Source organism: Meles meles, chromosome 2 (genome assembly GCF_922984935.1).
Source record: "Meles meles chromosome 2, mMelMel3.1 paternal haplotype, whole genome shotgun sequence".
Taxonomy (NCBI): Eukaryota; Metazoa; Chordata; class Mammalia; order Carnivora; family Mustelidae; genus Meles; species Meles meles.
The window spans coordinates 91,008,362-91,028,435 of record NC_060067.1 but is presented as its reverse complement, the minus strand read 5'-3'; the positions used below and the strand labels follow the sequence as shown (position 1 = coordinate 91,028,435).

The 20,074-nt window shown below is 39.1% G+C and overlaps 1 protein-coding gene across 2 annotated transcripts in view; it reads right to left on the bottom strand.

Annotated features, from left to right (window-relative positions):
- The window catches only part of PRDM5 (PR/SET domain 5), a 223,695-nt gene that overhangs the window by 133,619 nt on the left and 70,002 nt on the right, over positions 1-20,074 (bottom strand). For both annotated transcript variants that reach the window (XM_045998068.1, XM_045998069.1), the window contains exon 3: positions 15,429-15,551. In XM_045998068.1, the coding sequence (XP_045854024.1) occupies positions 15,429-15,551 (123 nt within the window). The remainder of the gene's footprint in view (positions 1-15,428; positions 15,552-20,074) is intronic.

Sequence of the window (20,074 nt, the reverse complement as noted above, 5' to 3'; positions counted from 1 at the left end):
CATTGCCTTCGGCTCAGGTCATGATCTCAGGGTCCTGGGATCGAGCCCCGCATCGGGCTCTCTGCTCAGCGGGGAGCCTGCTTCCTCCTCTCTCTCTGCCTGCCTCTCTGCTACTTGTGATCTCTCTCTCTGTCAAATAAATAAATAAAATCTTTAAAGATGTATTTATTTATCTGAGAGAGAGAAAGAGAACAAGCACATGGAGGGGCAGAGGGAGAAGAGCGGAAACAGACTCCCTACTGAGTGCAGAGTCCTACACAGGGCTCGATCCCATGACCTACGAGATCATGACCAGAGCTGATCAGGGGTCAGACGCTTGACAAACTGAACCACCAGGAGCCCCTCAAATGGTCTCTTTTCTAATCGCAGCTCATAATCAGCCACAAAGCAAAGAAACTGTTTAATGTGATTTCCAGGAATGAGATACTGTATTAGGCAAAAAACTAAGTCCATAAATAAAAAACAACAATCACTAATCACTAACATATACGCTATCTTTCTCTGAGGGGCTCAAGCAAAGATAGTTATCTTCGAAGCATCTCACATAACAAATCTGACATCATGGAGAAAAAAGTCAACAGAAAAAGACCAGAAGAATAAAAAGAAAATTTTGCTACATAGAAAACACAGAATTTGATCCTGGGAAATAGAGGTTCTTCACAGAAAAAAACCTGTAACTCAGCTATTTTACTTAGATATAAGTTATCAATATTGATAGACCAAGACACTTTAAAATAAGATTATGCTACAGGGAACCAAGTGGTTATTTTATACACAATCAATTAAAGAACATACTGTGTTTGCATAGCATATTTGCTCCATTTTACATCAGAATCTCTTTTAACGGGATGCCTGGGTGGCTCTGTTGTATAAGCGACTACCTTCGGCTCAGGTCATGATCCTGGAGTCCCGGGATCGAGTCCCATATCAGGCTTCCTGCTTGGGAGTCTGCTTCTCCCTCTGACCCTCCCACTTCTCATGCTCATTCTCTCTCTCACACACTCTCTCTCTCAAATAAATAAATAAAATCTTTAAAAAAAAAAAAAAAAAGAATCTCTTTTAACTGACCTCCACTTAATATATCCCCAGATTCACCTAACACTGCATCAAATCTGCCGAACGATGCCCCAAGTCTTCTCAATGAGCAGTCTGCTCTCTGCTTTGCCCACACACCTCTGCCCTCACCACTTGACTTGCGTGTTTGCATCCCAAGAGTCCGTTGTGTTTGTTCCCACAGGTTTATGTCACTTGTACAAGCTATTTAATTAGTAACTTAACTAAATGTTACATAAACCAAAGACATGAGTAAGAAAAAATGCAATTGTTTCTAAGAAAATTAGTTGTGTATTTTGAAAAGACTCAAGGTAAGGCTGTAAAAAAAAAAAAAAAAAAAAAAAAAACCTGTCAAGATACAGAAGGCAAAGCAAATCTAAAAGACAGGGGAAAAATCATAAATCTGGACTGCACTCAGGTTGCTTTACAGGAAAGAGGATTTACTCATACTACTTTAAAAACAGCAAAACTGAATACTATAAGGAGTAGTTATGAAAAAATATGATAGCAAACACTAGTGAGAAAACCTATACTCAGAATCAAGATGGCTTTGGTCATAAATCAAAAAAAAAAATTAAAGAATCAATGTATGCTTCTAAAACTTAAAATAAAATGGTCAAAATATCAATTCTATGATCCCTACTGGCACAAACTTTTTCTATTACCAGACCAAGTATTGGTCCATATCATAACAGAAAAGAGAATTTCAAACAAATTATCATATAACCGAGTCTAGGCAAAAGTTCCCCACACATGCCTCCCTAACCGTCTATGCTGTCCCTATCAAAGTATTTACCATCCTGACCTATATTTATTTAGCTCTATCCCCTAACTGGGCTATAGGCTCCATGGGGGAAGAGATTATAACCTCAAATTATATATAAATTATCATTCCCAAAATATTTATTATTCTAAGTGGGATCAGAATTAGCTAAACATGGGTCTCTCCTTCCCCAAAGATCGCTGGTTCCCTGTGGGCAGGCCCTACATCATATTCACCTACGTAGAAATATCAGTACCTGACTCAACACCTTGCTCATGGAGGCGATCCACAAAGGATCCACTGAACTGAACTAAGAGAAAAATAACTGTCCTTTCCTTTTGAATTAATAAGACCATAAAGGCAAGGATGTCATTCGGGAAAGTGGAAGTTGCTACAAAAAGGGTTAGGGGATCAACTTCCCCTTCCCAATGAATTCTTAAGAATTCAAAACTTAGTCAACAATTGAGAGTGTTTTAACTAACTGGAAATAAGAGAACAGATTAGACAAGCAGATGTGCTTCCTAGAAAGAGAACCAGAATCAGGCCAAGCACACTCCACTCAACATACCAAAAGTCAACTCAAAAACCTAGGAGAGAAGCTGAATGTCCATTCAACACATCTATTGCTGCACATAAGGCACATAGTACCACAGATACCCACACTCACAAGAATGCCCAAGCCAGTTCCTACTCTGTAGAACTTTACATGCTCTTGGTGGAAAAGGAATAGAAACTGGTTAAATTACCACAAAGAGCAAAAAGGGCCCAAGACAGTTGTACAGAGAGCAGCAGCTCTGCAATTTTTAGAGGCAGTTCCACAACAGCATTTGAAATTCACTCTGAACCCTATAAGCTGGGTAAATTTTGGACAAGATAAGATAGAGGGGGAATGGGTCTATTAAAATAAGGGAAACGATAGGGTGCCTGGGTGGCTCAGTGGGTTAAGCCTCTGCCTTTGGCTCAGGTCATGATCTCAGGGTCCTGGGATCGAGCCCCACGTTGGGCTCTCTGCTCAGCAGGAAGCCTGCTTCTCCCTCTCTCTCTGCCTGCCTCTCTGTCTACTTGTGATCTCTATCTCTCTCTGTCAAATAAATAAATAAAATCTTAAAAAAAAAAAAATAGGGAAAACGTTGGCAAAGTCACAGCATTGCAAAGGGTGGTTTAGGTTATGGCAAGCAACAAACCTAGCTGTAACCCTGGGTATTGCAGAAAAGTTGCAGACAAGTCCACTGAAAAGGTAGCTTTGATGTGTGGAGTGACCAAGAGGTCAGGCACAGATGGAACGTGCCCTGTGAATTGCAGCATTTGAAGAAAATTATAAGGCAACCACCTCACACTAATGAGACAGGAAAAAAAAAAGTGGAAAAGTAGAAACCTAGAAGAAATTTTGTTCATCCAATCAATATGACTGCATATTTTATGTATCAACTTGACTAGACCACAGGGTGTCCAGATATTTGGTCAAACATTATTCTGGGTATATCTGTGAGAGTATTTTCAGATGAGATTAACATGTGAATTCACTGACTGAAAACAGGAGCTTGTCCTCCCCAACATGGGTGGACCTCATCCAATCAGTCAAAGGCCAACAGAACGAAAGACTGACCTTCCCTTGAGTAAAAGACAATTCCTCCTGCCTGACTTCCTCCAGACTAGGACATTAGCTCTCTCCTGCCTTTGGATTTGAGCTGAAATATGGGTTGTGTCTCAAGCCTGAGGGTCTTCTGATTTAAATCACAGCCTCAGTTCTCCTGGTTCTTTGGCCTTCAGATTCAGACTATTACATCAGCTCCCCTTGGTATCTAGCTGGCTGGCTCACCCTGAAGATCTTGGGACTTGTCAGCCTCCATAATCATGTAAGCTAATTCTTACAATAAGTCCCTTTACACACATATCCACTGATTCTGTTATTCTGGGGAACCCTGACGAATACAATTAAACTTAAAATTTAAGATGTTTGTTATACTGCTACAATAGAACCTATATGATAAAAAACTAAAGTACATTTGATATAACTTCTGGTCAAAGAAAACGTATCAACCTAGACAAAAATGTAACATTAAATAACCTACAGATAATTTCAGAGCAATAATCTTTCAATATCAGTAGTTTTTAATTCTACTTCTTTTCATTTTAATGAAGACAGAAGCACTTCTAATAGAGGTAAGTAATTCATTTGAGAAAAAAAAAAAAAAAAAGAATTGAGCCTGTATGTGCCAAGAGCTATGCTGGGACGAAGAATACCACAGGGAAATAAACCGCACACAGCACTCACCCTCAGAGCTTATAGACTAAGTGTACGCCATTAATCAACCACCATCTTGTATACCATTAATCAACCACAAAAGAAATGGAAAATAACCTGATGAATCCAAAGACAGTGAGAACATGGTGCTTCTAGAGTATATAATGGAGAGAGCTGATCTCAACCGGAGTTCAAGGATGGTTTCCTGGCAATATGATGACTTAGCTCAGATTTGAAGGATACAGACAGAGGAATGTAGCAAAGGGAAAAGGGAAAATGCATGTGTGAAACAAGTGGAAAGAGCTGGGACATTTAATAGCTGGGTAAAAAGGAGTATAAGCTGCAAAAACGGAATGAAAATGAGTGGCTAGGTGATGAGAGTACTTCACAACAAATGAAAAGCTCTACTCCCCTACTTCCAGGCTCTATAAACTTGAGCTCAGCTTTTTCATCTGCAAAATGGGGATACTACTCCTTTGTAGGGAGAGAGGCTGTTAAGAAATTAAGTGAGATAATGCTGATGCAAAAATATGACAAATTTTTATAATGGACCAAAATAGCAATTTGAAATCTCATTTCATAAGTACAGATAATCAGTTTTGGTTTTAGTTATTGATTGAGTTTCTAGGGGTTAAAATTATGATAGGGTTTCCTCTGGCTTTTAGATGATGTCGAAAGAGTTAAAAATCCTACGTGTTATTGAATGGTAAGATGTGAAGTATCTTCAGGGATTATTATATATCATTTTCATATACAATATGGCATTGGTCATACCATGAATTGAAACAAAGCAAAATATATTTACAGAAGTTTAAGCATAAAATGCCCAATAATATGATTTTAAACTAATAAAGAATAAAAAAATAAGGGAAGAGAAGAAAAGATACTTACAAGCACACTACATTCCAAAGTCTAGAAATGGGCACATGGAGTTAAGTCACATACGGAAAGCTCTCAGAAGCCTAGTTGGTTTAAATGCTATTGCTAGAAGAAGAGTCAGGTTAATGCTCAGCAAGAGTGACCATGTTCCTTTTTCCATCCTGAAAAACCAAAAGAATGGGAAGAAAGAAAGAAGGAAGGAAGGAAGGAAGGAGGGGGGGAATTAGGGAGGGAGGAAAAAAGAAAGGAAAGAAAACAAACTAATAGAACAGACAGATATGTAAACCACCATTAACGGTGCGTAGCCATATGTCAAAGGACTTACTTAACCAGAGGAAAAGAAATCAGGAAATGGTGCTTTACTCTCTGTTCATTGAGAAGAATTCAATAAAATGTTCATTAAATACCAACTTAAGAAATAATGAAATATTAGTCATTTGATTATGCATTTAATTACGTATAATAAAAAGTGTGTATAGTTTTGACATAAGTCAGCCATGATGATGATATATTTAATTACTTCCTAGACTCTTGTTAAACTCCAGAAAAGGGAAGGCCACAACTCAAAACTCAGAACTCCTCTTTCATTCAACTCTGCACCTTCCCGATGCAATAAAGCACCACAAAGAGTGGCCTACAACTCAGTAATGAATCTTCCTTTTTCCCTTTCCTCAAGCAGTCTTTTTGGAATCATGTGAGACTTTCCAAGTGGACTAAGACACAATTAGGGATGACTAGATTAGGTTCTAAGAAACATGTTTCCTAAGGTTCTGTGAGCTGGTTTCTCAAATTCTCAGAATTTAATATACTTAGCTGAATACAGTATAACTTTAATGTTTACTATAATCTTTGTTGAATTGAATTGAAAGACATATAAATTATAAGACAAATTTTATACCTTCTTTTGAATATTTTATTAATCCAGTGATGGAACATGAAACTTCATATATTTTTTGGATTGCTAAGTAGTGGCTGAAACTTTCATGAGAATTCACTCATGTACTGGATGGCGTACACTTTTCTTTGAATAAAAATTTCCCTAGAAAACTCAACTTCCCTTCATAAAGAACTGTCACTAATTCTAGTGTTTTATGTTTATGCATTAAATTAACCTCACTTTGCAGCTTATTTATTAACTATTTTAATACCAATCATTAAAAAAAAGTAAAACCCATCATAAAATGTATCTCCAATTTTTTAAAAAAAAAAGCCATTTTCTTCTTTAGGTTCATACACAAAAAAAAAATCTTGCCTGGAAACGAGTGGTATGTATGCTTGGTTTTAGTTGTCTAAATTTTAGATTTAAGACTTAAATGTGTGTGTGTGTGTGTGTGTGTGTGTGTATTATTTTAATTTCCTCCTCTGATAAATGGGGTATTCATGTTATTTGCTTTACTGAATCTAACACAAATGCCTCTTCTTTTCATTATATTCTTAGCAACTAAAAAATTTTAAACTTTCTTCTTTTTAGTCTTTACCATATCTCTCCTTAAACCTTGTAATGATATAGCACAATCCCAGGTATTTAATGCAATGTTGATTAATTTTTAAATACTAATCTTTCGTTATTATTATTTATTAGGTAATTCAAAAGAAACTACCAGTTCACAACAAATACCATCTTTCCCATGAACCTTTGCCATTTCACTATTCTATATCCAGGTTTCCAAGTTAGTCCAGGCTGGACTGCTGGGTTCTTAGTCAACAGAATTATCTTAATCGAAGGCTCTGACTATCGGTGGTAACAACTATAAAAAAAGATCTAGGACTTAACAACAAGGTGCTGTTGGCCACACAGTTATCTGGCTAAGAGACAAAGTACTTACAGTAGACTGAACCGTGTACACACATACCAGTACATATCCTGCACTCAAAGAGTAAAAATGCAACACTTTGCCAGACCAAATAATCTCACGTCCCTAAATTACAGACCAGAGTTCAAGTGGAAGCATTTGCCTTCTGTTATTTCCAAGGAAACAGACATAGCTTTCTTCCAAATTGACAAGACACCTTCAGCCAGGTGTCCCACATCAGGAGAGAAGAGACAGAGAGCAGAGGAGGCCAGGTCACCCGGCACTCGCTGAGCCCCAACTGGATGCACCCCTGCTCACGTGAGTGGGGGGGGGGGGGGACAAAGAGAGCCAAAATGGATGGTTCTTGAGGAACTCAGCCCAGTGACAGAAACACATACAGAAGTTAATCATTTCTCTAAGTTGGCCCACGGCTATATCACTTAGTTGGGATTTCTATTCTGGAGATATTGGGAACATTTTAAATAATTTTGTCTCAAATTTTAAAGTAAATATTAAATAGAATTTAACTTTAAAATAGTAATAATAAATTTAAATTAAATAAAAAATGGAAGAGTCAGGACTTTTCCTCCCAGAAGAATAATTTCACAGAATTCCCATTTTAAATTCTACTTCGTAGTTTCACAATGACCAATCCTGTTAACCAAGGTCCCACATCAATCAGGAAACAAACATTCTCCAGCACTCCAGCTTCTCTTTGGTTGATGTCACAGAGGTGGACTTTGCTGGCTTAGGAATTATGAAAGCATGGGAGTCTCTGAAATGATTTCTAGAGACCCTACCTACTCACAACCAGCATTCCGCATTCTATTTTTTTTTTTAAGACTTTATTTATTTATTTGACAGAGAGAAAGCACAAGTAAGCAGAGTTGCAGGTAGAGGGAAAGGGAGAAGCAGGCTCCCCACAGAGAAGGGAGCTCAATGCAGGGCTCCATCCCAGGACCCCGGGATCATGACCAGAGCTGAAGGCAGACACTTTAAGGGCCAAGTCACTCAGGCATCCCACAGCACTCTGCATTCTGAAAGACAGATGAGAGCAGGCAGAAAGAAAGTCTATGTGTTCTCTAAGAAACAATCGGCCTGCACAAAACCCGCTTCTTTACAAACACTGAAAAGTGGCTTAGCATCATCATAACGATCTCAAACCTGTCTCTAAGGTTGCCAAACCACTCTAGCTAATAAAGGTCTCTGCACAGCACAAGCCACCTTCCCCACAGGACACTCCTAGCAATCTTTCCAAAGAGAAGACAGGTCACAGAACCAAAGCCTGTACAAGGGCAGAGTAACCAGTATTCAAGGGGCCTAAGTGGACATATGGTTTCCTGGGCATCCAACAACTGAGGAGCTGAGGGTCAGGGCACCAGGCTGCTGCTGCCATGGTCTGGGGCAGGTCCAACAGGGTTTAGTCATGGCGCATAGCAGGCTGTTGCCTGAGTGGTTACTTGCTAGCACGTCTTCGACATGCTTGGTGTTTACACTAGGTACCCTGAGAAGATTTTAGACTAAATAAAACAGATTTTGCTCAGTTTTATATGGAAAGAAAACAATAGAGACAAAAACTATAAATGTGACAGAGCTGTGATAAAAATACTTGCTAAATTATATTGGCACACACAGGGTCCAGGTGTTTTGCTTATGTTATCTCGTTTAATTTAATCCACAAAATCCAGTGAGGTAGGTATAGTGATCATTAATTCAAAGAAGGGGGGCACCTGGGTGGCTCAGTCGTTGAGCGTCTGCCTTCTGCTCAGGCCATGATCCCAGAGTCCCAGGATCAAGCCCCACATCAGGCTTCTTGCTCAATGGGAAGACTGCTTCTCCCTCCCCCACTTCCCCTGATGGTGTTCCCTCTCTTGCTATCTCTCTCTCTCTCTCTCTCCCTGTCAAATAAATATATAAATAAATAAATCTCTAAAAAAAATTTTTTTTCACAAAAAGGAGGAGTTCCAAGATTATTCTTACCCCCATGGAGACAGTGACAAGACACCTCATGAACTATAGTATTTCAGCGTTCAGCACGGGCCCTGGCATGAAGCAGATGCTTGAGAGCTATCAGCTGAACAAATGCATCAAGTGAACTAACTGAGCCTGCAAGGCTCAGAGCCAGGAATCTACTGTTTAAACTGCCTTTCTTAATAGTATCCAAACTAGTCAGTTCTGCATTCCTTCTGATTCTAGATCAAGTGTTTTTTTGTCCACTGACTTTAGCCTTCCTCATCCTCCTACAAAGCAAATTACCCTCACTGACCATTGCCAGAGTCAGCCTTAAAGATGGCACCCAATAATGCCCTATACCTCCTGGGACTGACACCAGTCCACTGTACAGGGGTCTGTGTCTGTGTGACTAACAGCATCCCACGGCAGTAATGGTACAGTATGTCATTCCCAAAATTAGGTTAGAAAAGATTGCCTCTCTCTCTCACACACACCCATCACTCTCAGAGAAGCAACTGCTATGTCATGAGGATAACTTCACATGGAGAAAGAGCCATGTGAGTAATCTTGGAAGTAGAAAACCCACCCAATCAAGTCTTTAGAGGCCTCAAACAGCCCCAGATGACAACTGTTTACAAGTCCTTAGCTAGAACTCCAGAACCACCCAGGAAAGTTGCTCCCAAATTCCTGATCCTCAGAAAATGTATGAAATAATGAACATTTGCTGTTTTAAAGCTGTCAAAATTTGGGGGAAATTCGTTATGCAGCAATAGATAACTAATACAATCACAAAGAAGATACAGATAAGATTTAGACTAGATGAAAATCATTCTGAAAAATAACTCAACAGTCATGCTCTAATTAAAGTGATTCACAGAATCCTCGTAGTCAAAAGGCAACAGCACAGTTTGTTTTGCTGCTGGGTGGGACATGGACACTAGGAAGCAGAACTGGTCTTGAGTGAAGGTAGCAGAAGAAACCACCTGTATGGTTTCTGGATTGAGAAGCTCAGGAAGTCCCGCCTACTCAAAACTTTTCCCTACACCCAAACTGACATGCTCTGATCCTGAAATTTTCCTATCATTAATTTCAAGAGATCTAAATGCTAAATTTAACACATTTTTAACACATTAGCTAGCAGCTGAGGAAAAAGGAAACAAAGGGAAAAAGAGGCAAGGACAGATATTGCCAAAGCATGACCTCTGTATAAAGGAAAAGAAGGTGCAATGCTTTTGAATGAACTCAGGATAGTTTGAGAACTTAAGATCAAGGAATACCTGATGTAAGTAACTCTAAAATACGTATATCTTTCAATTAAACTGTTGTGCAAATGTTCAGTAGTTTCAAAAATATCCAAATAGTAAGTTGAGAAACATGGCAGGTTTTTAAAATCTGCATTTACTCGGGGCACCTGGGTGGCTCAGTGGTTTAAACCGCTGCCTTCGGCTCAGGTCATGATCTCAGGGTCCTGGGATCAAGTCCCACATCGGGTTCTCTGCTCGGCAGGGAGCCTGCTTCCCTCTCACTCTCTCTGCCTGCCTCTCGGCCTACTTATGATCTCTCTCTGTCAAATAAATAAATAAAATCTTAAAAAAAATAAAATAAAATAAAATAAAATCTGCATTTACTCCTTTGTAAATTATCTCAACTCTAAGGTATTAGAGCACAGTGGTTTTAGAGGACCGGCAGGGAAGATAGATCACCTGGCTTCAATTCCTACCCAGCTACTCAGTGGCTGTGTGGCCTCGGCTAGTTACTTAGACTCTGAATATCAGCTACCTCATTTGGCAAAGGGAGGCAACAATTATAGCACCTCCCTCATAGGCTCATGGTAAGTAATAAGATTATAACACACCTAACCACTTACTGGCACGCAGTAAGTATTCAGTTAGCTGCCATCGCCATCATCATTATTAAGGATTAACTGATACATTTCAAGTATCAATTGATACATTATCACTACACATAACTTAAAAAGGATATTTCTATAAATACTCATTTGGCCTGCCGATAAACTACAAACTGAATTAAAAGAATACGTTGATAAGTAATACAATAATTCCAATACTTCCCATGAGAATATGTGGCCACAGTAGGACTAGTACTTAAAACTTCATAGGACCAACTGCTTGTAATTGTACCTCAGTTTAAACTTGTACCTAATGAAAGACAAATATGTACATTACTATAAGATAATCCATTAAAAGATCTGCAAGTTATTTAACTGATACTTTTGTGGTGTTACTGAAGAAAGCATTAGACAGTTGCACCTTAATATTCTATAACCGATTCTAGAAAATATTATAAAAATACTATTTATGTAAATCTGATAGGAAAAAACAAAAATAGAAAAGAAACTGAATTAAAGAAAAGTATAATTTTTATAAATGAAAAATCCTTTCAATTTTTTTTTGGTTGCTTGGTTGCTAGGTTGGTACCACTGTGATTTGAGTGTTGCATCACCATTCAATAAGCCTGTGGATCTTGTTTCGATGACAATGGAGAAAGTCATGTCTGTGCTTTAAAAACATTCAAGTTGCTTCTCTCTTAGGGAATCCACATCTGATCTCCCAGTTCCACCATTCTGAAATATCACATGTCACCTGGAGAAGACTCCAGGATAGACTGCCTAAGACCTCGCACAAGGCAGAGGAAGGAGAGAAAATAGTATGTAATAAAATAGCTCTCCTGGTAATGGGAAAACTAAACTGACATCAGAATTGGGAAAAAGTTATGCTGACATCACAAGTTTGGCTCAATACCTGGAGCTCTCTTAACTTATTTAGGCAATCCACACAACCTGACATCCCTCGTGAGGTGTACCAAAACCCAAATGTTTTTCCATATGCTCCTTTTTCTTATGACACCAAGCCACCTTTTCATTTATGTTGATAACGTACTGCAAAAAAGTCCCAGGGAAGGGATGCCTGGAAATATGTCCTTAAGTACATCTCTAAAATATCCCACTGGGGCGCCTGGGTGGCTCAGTGGGTTAAAGCCTCTGCCTTCGGCTCACGTCGTGATCCCAGAGTCCTGGGATTGAGCCCCACATCGGGCTCTCTGCTCAGCAGGAAGCCTGCTTCCCCCTCTCTCTCTGCCTGCCTCTCTGCCTACCTGTGATCTCTGCCTGTCAAATAAATAAATAAAATCTTTAAAAATAAAATAAAATAAAGTATCTCAAGAATTCACAGTCTCAACTTTGAATAACATAATTCTGTACCTAAATAAATAATTTTCTATGAAAAGATAAGAAATTTTTTAAAGCCTGTAAAACCCTGAGTGGGCCAAATATTTTTTTAACTATTACACTTTTTTCCTTTGGTCTAACAAAATTAATTTTTAATAAGAGTCACCCATTTTTTTTTATGTAGCCTAAGCATTATTTTGCTTCATTTTAAGCCACGTCTTTCACACTTAGAATTTTCTGGTTCAGTTGGAAATACTTTTCAGAAGCCTGAACATATAGTTCAACTAATGATTCTGAAATGTGTGCATTTGAGAAGAATTTTGTTGCTTACAAGAGCCTTTACTAATTCATACATTTAAATCATTTCCAAAGCAAATTTTCCAAAATCAAATAAATTGTAAAATACAAGTAAACTAAGTCTCCAAAAAGGAGTTCCAATCCTCTGCCAAAACAGACCTCAAATTCTTAATCCCTTGTCCAAAAAAATTGGACCAAGTATTGACGTTTTCCACCAAGCAAGCCACATAGCCACAAATGTTTCTCATTTACTCCACTCCTGGGACATACAGCTCAAATAAAAAATTTCCTGAATACCCCAAATTTCAGATACAATTTGGAATGTAAATGATTCATAATGTTATGCAGGAAACATTATGATCTTCTCCTACCAACTCAATGTTTCTGGAATGTAACCCACAGGAGATTATCCCAACGAATCAGAAGGCTGACACCACCGTCAGCCTTGTGACCCAACTATAATGTCCTCTGCTCCTAGCTCAGATGTGATTTTGAACTCTGAACGCTCTGCTACTCCAGCTACCGTTCAAGTATAACAGACATTCCACCAAGGGAGCTAACGAAGATCCATACTGTGTTCTGTGGCAAGTAACATGGTTACAGTACACTCAACCCCCCTTCTAAGGAAAGGCCAAACCAACGTTAAAAGGAATTAAAGGCACTGTCATCACTTGTGCACCAAAAGACTCCCCCAGTGGCCTCTGAACAGATTCTAATTAAATGCGTGGGTGAAACTTCACAGAGCCTCTAGTTAGTTTATGAATCCTATTCCAATCCCACCCTGCTTCACCTCCTCTTAAATCAAATAATTTCTGGGAGTATCAAAGTTGCAACAGTCATCCCTTTGCAGATTCCTCCTTTCAAGGCAAGAAGCACAGCGGAAGAAGAACACTGTACTGAAGGCCCAAATGAACATGAAAATTGTGTGAGTCTTAGCAATTGTGGTTACTCAAAAAAGAGAGACATGCGGGTGGTCCCATATCATGAAGTAAATAAACAGGGCGTGGAGTCATGAATGTGGGTAAGAGAAGATGGAGATAAACACCTACTGACGTAGTATTCCACTACCTAAAGAGATCATGACAAGCAAAATGTACAGTGAAAGGTAACTCTCCAACAAGCCTTATCTGAGAGAGCCTGACACAAAACTCAAAGCTGAGCGGGCAACACCTTGGAAGTCTGGGCAAATGAAGAAAGTTATCGATGCCACAGAAATAACAGCCAATAGGAAGAAATGTCTCGAACAAAAGGCATCTGAGCAAAGGTTAAAGTTATTATTTAAGCATAAGGAGAAAAGAATCTAGTTTAAATAGAATAACAGTCTCTAAAACAGTAATAAAGAAAGAACACAAAACAATGGGTTTGCCTAAAGTAAATTTCATGGGCTGTAGGCTTTCTGATAGCGGTAACATTCACAAGGAAATACTAAAACTGAATCTATAAATTAAAATTATGAGTTAACTGGAGATGCTGTGAGATGATTGCATCAGGAGACCACAAAAAAAATATATAAAATACTTGAAAAAAAAGTTAATGTTTACACATTTTAAAAAATCAATTGAAATCTGTGGTTGGATCAATGTATGTCATGGGTCATCTAAAAAATGGCTTGAATATCTCTAACTGCTGAAAGATCCTGTTTTCCAGCCCAACCTAGCCTGTTGGTAAGAGGCATCTCTCATTTATCCAGACCAAAAAAGACAGTAATCACACTGGTCATCCAATACTTATTTATACGGAGAAAATGTGGTTAGCTAGTAACATCAGGAAATGGAATATTCTAGATGACCATCTTTTCTGGTTACTTTAAAACCTAATTCTGTGTATTTCCCCTCTTGTGACTGTTGGTTTTAGACTTGAGTGAAATCAGCATAACCCTCAGCAAATATTAAACCTAGAGTTTTTCTGATCTAAGTAAATGACACAATGTTTATGAAGCTTCTAGAATAGTACACATGGTCAATACTTAAGGAAATATTAGTTCCCTTATTCTTTTCCTTCTCTCTTACTTCTGCCAACCATAGCTTGGCTTCTTCTTTTGCAGTTTAGGATCCAGAAGCTGTGTTTTCACATGTGATCAGTCAATTTCCCCCCAAAAATGCAGTGTTTCTTTTTCTACTAATCATCTGATCAAAGAGTTTTAATTAGAGGACCCCTCTAAAAACGTATTGCCTTAACTTTTTCTCTTCTTGGCTTAATTTCTACTGAGGAAACATACAGATAGATACATAGTTTCTATCAGAGCCCAATGTTACATGAAGCACTATACTAGAATACAGGGATACAGAATTTAATAAGATATTGTTCCTACTTAGGATGGTTAATTTTACATGTTGACTTGACTGGGCAATGGGATTCCGAGATAGTTGTTCAAACATCATTCTGAGTGTTTCTGAGATGGTGTTTGCCATGAAATTAACATTTAAGTACATGGACTTGAGTAAAGCAAATTGCCCTGCACAGTGGAGGTGAGCCTCAGCCAATCAGTTGAAACCACCCCCCTACCCCACACCCCCCAGCAAATTAGAGAATTCTCCTGCTTGATGACCTTCACACTGGAATACCTGCTCTTCCAGCCTAACACAATGTGAAGTGGAACATTGGTTCTTCCTTGTTCTACAGCAGCCCATGGCTTCTAGATTCAAAGTGGGACATTAGCTCTGCAGGGTTTGGATTTGGCCAGCCTCTTCCATAACCACATAAGCCAATTCCTTAGAATAAATCTTTCTATAGATAGATAGATAGATAGATAGATATAGATATATATGTAAATATAGATATAGATATAGATCCTACTGGTTCTATTTCTTTGGAAAACCCTGACTAATACACTATCCTCAAAAAGCTCAAAATCTATTCATGAGGATATACCCACGTAAACTTTCTCCATGAAGTCTTTCCCAAAAATAACACAGAATATTGCACTACGAGCCAAATAAACTGTCAAATAAAGAAACTATCAATAAATGTTCACGGAATGAATTAAAAGTACTTGAAAACGCGACCTGCTAAGGACAATATCAAACCATATAATTCATTCCCTCAAGAATTCTCATAAAGAGAGTGATCTGGTGTCAATTTACAACTAGACTTGCCCCTTTCCTGCATAGTTGAATGGATGGGATTTCTCTGCTTTATGAGTTAGTTACTGTTATTTGAAGCAAGTCATTGGGAATAAATTTAAAACAGGGAATGCGGTTATAAATTAGTTCATTCCCCTCACAGTGCAGAGTACAAATAAGAAGCAAATAAGCTTACTTGAATGGCAGCCAAGTTCTTCTGTTCCTGAGATGGTGCCTCATGAACAAAGCGAAGCCAGTTGGAGTGTCGTGGGTTGGTGGCATCCAAAATGTATAGAACTTCTCCCTTACTCCCACGAACCTGAAACATAAAAAGCTCCTGAGTTTGTACCTGAAGTCAGTATTGGTCATACTAAACATATCAAGGGTAGGATATGATATTTTTTCATAAGCATATGCCTTTGTTATTGACAGGTGTTGAATAGATGCTGGATTAACATCCAGTCTTCCCCTTAAACATGTGTACAAATAGAGTCTCCTATTTTATTTGGCAGATGTCTAGATGACTCACAATTGCAAGCAACTCTCAGAAACATCCTGTGTTGATAGCTCTTTTATGGTTAAAATTATTTGTTTGTAGGTATATTTTAATATACGTGTTGCAACTGCAATCACTCATGGGATAACCATAATTGCAACCTGTCCCCTTTTTTCCACAGAAGAGGCTGGTTCCCAGTTGAGGGGATGGAGCTGGAGCAATCCTTTCAATTTCTCTCTCCACCTGTTTACTGAATCATTTCCATATGATGAGAACTTGCTAATGAAACCAGTGGAAGCAGACTCCACTGAGCCACATTTTCACATTTTTAACTAGCTGATGAATAAAACAGATTCCATTTTGTTTTTTCATGGTCTGCTCATGGCTTGCTAAAGACAGTGGGCCCACTGTCTTTTGTTTCATGTCATAAATCCTCCTGGTCAGACCCACTCAAGATTCAGTTGGAGAGAGGGAGCAAACTTTGAAAGGAGTGGATAATCCAATGGACATTCTTGAATCCAAGTTACTTCAAATGGAGCTTCTCCAAAGCCTCTGTACTGTATGTAGGTTATCAGGCACTGCTCAGTTCAATAATGCATATGTCAACCTCCATCCAACTCACTCTGTGTTTATATTCAACTGGAATCCAGGGGAGGGGGAAAGAAGGAATGAGTGATCAGCACTTCCGAACTCTAACACCAAGTAACACAAATATAAGAACAAAAATTCATCTCTGCAGACTTGGGGTGGGGATAAAAAAATTCTACATTTCTAAAAATCTTATTTAATAAAATAAAGCACGACCGGCCTACTAAAGTATGTATTTTCATGACACATTTGGCCAATCATGCAGTCACTGGACATAATTTACTGATTCCTACCACAGGCCAGCTTCAGGTACTGGGAATCTTTCAGTGAACAAGACAGCTAAAGCTTAATATCGCAGCACTTAAGAACAAACAAGCAGGGGCGCCGGGGTGGCTCAGTGGGTTAAAGCCTCTGCCTTCGGCTCAGGTCATGATCCCAGGGTCCTGGGATCGAGCCCCGCATTGGGTTCTCTGCTCAGCGGGGAGCCTGCTTCCCCCTCTCTCTCTGCCTACTTGTGATCTCTCTCTCTATCAAATAAAAAAAATAAAATCTTAAAAAAAAAAAAAAAAAGAACAAACAAGCATAGAATATAACTTCAGGTAAAGAGAAGAGTTGTGAAGACAATGAATACAGAGAGAGAGGAAGCAGAGTGAGGAGAGCCCAGCAATCTCAGAGGAGACTGAGAAGAGTTCTAATGAAGGCAGGCACCACCCTGGCCAGTGGAGAGCTGGAGAGAATGCTCCCAGACAGACGGAACAGCACAGAAAAGGCAAACAGAAAGGCTCTGTGAGTGGAACAGAATGAGCCACGGAGAACACGAGAGGCACTGAGACCACACAGATTGCCCAGGCACAGTCACACACTGATGTACAGACTAGGAAGCCATCTACAGAGACCACATTATCCCCCCAAAACATAGACACTGAAAAATCTGCTGCACATTACAAAAACTTGTGTATCAGGATTTTAGAATATATTGTCCAGAAAAAAGTTTGCCTGTTCCTACTACCTTATACATTCACTGACATGTTTCTCAAACAATGCCTGTTTTCTTCAATGCCAAACGATCCTCAATAATCATTTAAAGATCTCGCTAATGAGATGCCAGACTTCACTAAGAAGAAGGAATTTAATTTTTGTTATTATAATTGCTAAAAAAAAGAACTTAGGACTATAAACACCTACTATTTATCTCTCGCATGTTTAGGTGAAGCTATGGAAATTTGTAATTTCTCATGAAAAAAACTCACGCTGAGCAGATCTCCTTTGGGAGGCAAGTGAAAATTGTACTGTTCCTGCTTACCCCTTGAGGTGGAACCCTCACTGCCCACTGACAGATCGAAAGGACCTTCTGTACCTCTCCTCAAAGAGGACATCAACTCAACTTTCTTTAAGCAGAGTAAATAAATCATTTTAAATATTTGGGTATAAAGTCTCCTTTCCAAGTTCCTCCACAGCGACAATAACAAAATTGTTTATACTGACAAACAGCTAAATTAAGCAGAAGGAACGGCAAAGCCATTAAATACTTGAAAGAAAAATCTCAGAACCAAAATTTAAAACTTCCAACTGTTAGGCAGAAGCTAGACTCTAGCAGTAGAAGGACTACCGCAAGGCAGAGTCCCAAATCCCTAAAGGGGAATTATAAAGACGGGAGTTGGGGTGGTAAATAAACTATACATTAAAAGCCTGGGAATACAAACGTCCTGACCTTGTGGCTTCCAAGACCTTGGGGCGGACAGATCAAGAGCCAAAGTGCAGAGCATGCCCTCTCTTCTTCCACCACTGCCCCAGGGTAACCCCTAGACTCATCCTAACTCACTTGCACTATGGGTACAACCTCCCCTCCCCCCAGGAGGAGGCTGCCAAGAAGGTTCTGGCACAAACCTCACAGGGTCAAACTCTCCCTCCCAACCTGTGGGAGGAGTTTCCCAAATGACTGGAAGCAGGCTCTAATCATTAGAGACCAGCCCACTGTAAGACAGAGCTCCTCCCCACCCAGAGAGACCCAATAATACCTAATCCCAAAACAACCTAGGGCGGGATTTCACCTCCCAGAATATGTCCCCCCTCCCACCTTGAGAGTGTCCCTTTGCTTTAATGAACTGCTTTGAACTGTTTTGTGCTTGCTGCTTTCCCTCTGGCTGTCTTTACTGGAGTGCAGATCCCCACATAAATCTTCTGGGGAATCCAAGGACTGAGACCTCCATTCACACAACAGACTCTCTCTCACCCTTAACACCACTACTGTTGAAATCCACACAATCCAGCTAATTTTATGTCGGGAAACACCAATGGCTCTGTCAGTGACATATCTCAGTTTGAGAGGATAGCACTACTTACAGAAACCAGTCAATGGCCCTTCTAAGTCATACATTTGTTGCCTGGTATTAAGTACAGTATATATCAGATGTGCTTGACATTTGGAATTCTTTCTTCAAAGATGTGAAATATAACAAAGATTTCTCCGTGAATTTTAGTAAGCACATTTTACCAGGGGCATTGTTTGTTCTTTGTGTACTTCAGCTTTCTCCCAGGCCCTTTGGCTCCAACGATGTCCAATTATTCAGTATGAGTGACTCATTTCCAGTCCATTAGATTTAAGTAAGCACTCTCTGGTTATCTATAAACTTCTCACACCATATTATACCTTAAGAGACAAGTACAGTTTAATTTCATATTAAAATCCCGATGAAATCTGTCACTTTCAATAAATCCAAAAAATTTTTTGTAAGATTTTATTTTTATTTGTCTCAGAGAGACAGAAAGAGCACAAGCAGGGGGAGTGGCAGGCAGAGGGTGAAGCAGGGTCCCAACTGAGCAAGGAGCCTGATGTGGGGCTCAATCCCACGACCCTGGGATCATGACCTGAGCCGAAGGCAGACATTTAACCGACTGAGCCACCCAGGCGTCCCTAAATACATCCAAATTTATATACTGATTCACTTTTACCTATATTCTCATAACAACACTATCATGTACTATAGTTGCTTACATATTCATAGTTTAAATAATTTTTTTGGTCACTAACAGACCCACTGCCTGTTTATTTTATTCTGAACACCCTTACCCAAATGACTTATAAGTTCCTCCACAATCTTTGCAGGCCACCTGTTTTCTCCAACTTTCAAATGCCTCATTTCCCCTATCCCAGTCTTCAACACTTCACTGAAACTCTTAGATTACCTGCACACATGACTTTTACCTTCCCACCCTAACCACAGCATTCTCCTCAATGAAACATCTAAAAGAGACAATCAAAGATCATCTAAGTCATACTTCCTCTCCAGAGAAATCAAGTAAAAACTCTCCAGACAGATGGCTATTAAACTCTCCATTTATCTATTTCTAATTTAATACTGAACACTGAGGTAATAAATCGAACATTTTTAAAGTCTAACAAATGAAGAAGATATTTCTTAGTATCATGTTCTAACATCTAACTAAGCTCTGGAGCCAAAAGTGTATTTTCTTTCCTGTCGAAACTAGTCTTCCAAATACCATCATCTTTCATTTGAATTTTCATGAAAATGAAGTGTATTGCTTACTGTCCTTATGAGGATCGTCTTCTGCATGCCTGGGGGCCTCTAATGAAGTAAACGTTCTCTTCTTGAAGTAAAAACCATCTCAATCCCAAACCCTGTTTGATCTGCACAGACTTCATAAGCCAGCTACACAAAAAAAATCAGCTAAGGTAGGGAAGGGAAGGGAAAAGAAATCCTCATATAAAAACGAAAACATTCATACTTCTACATAGT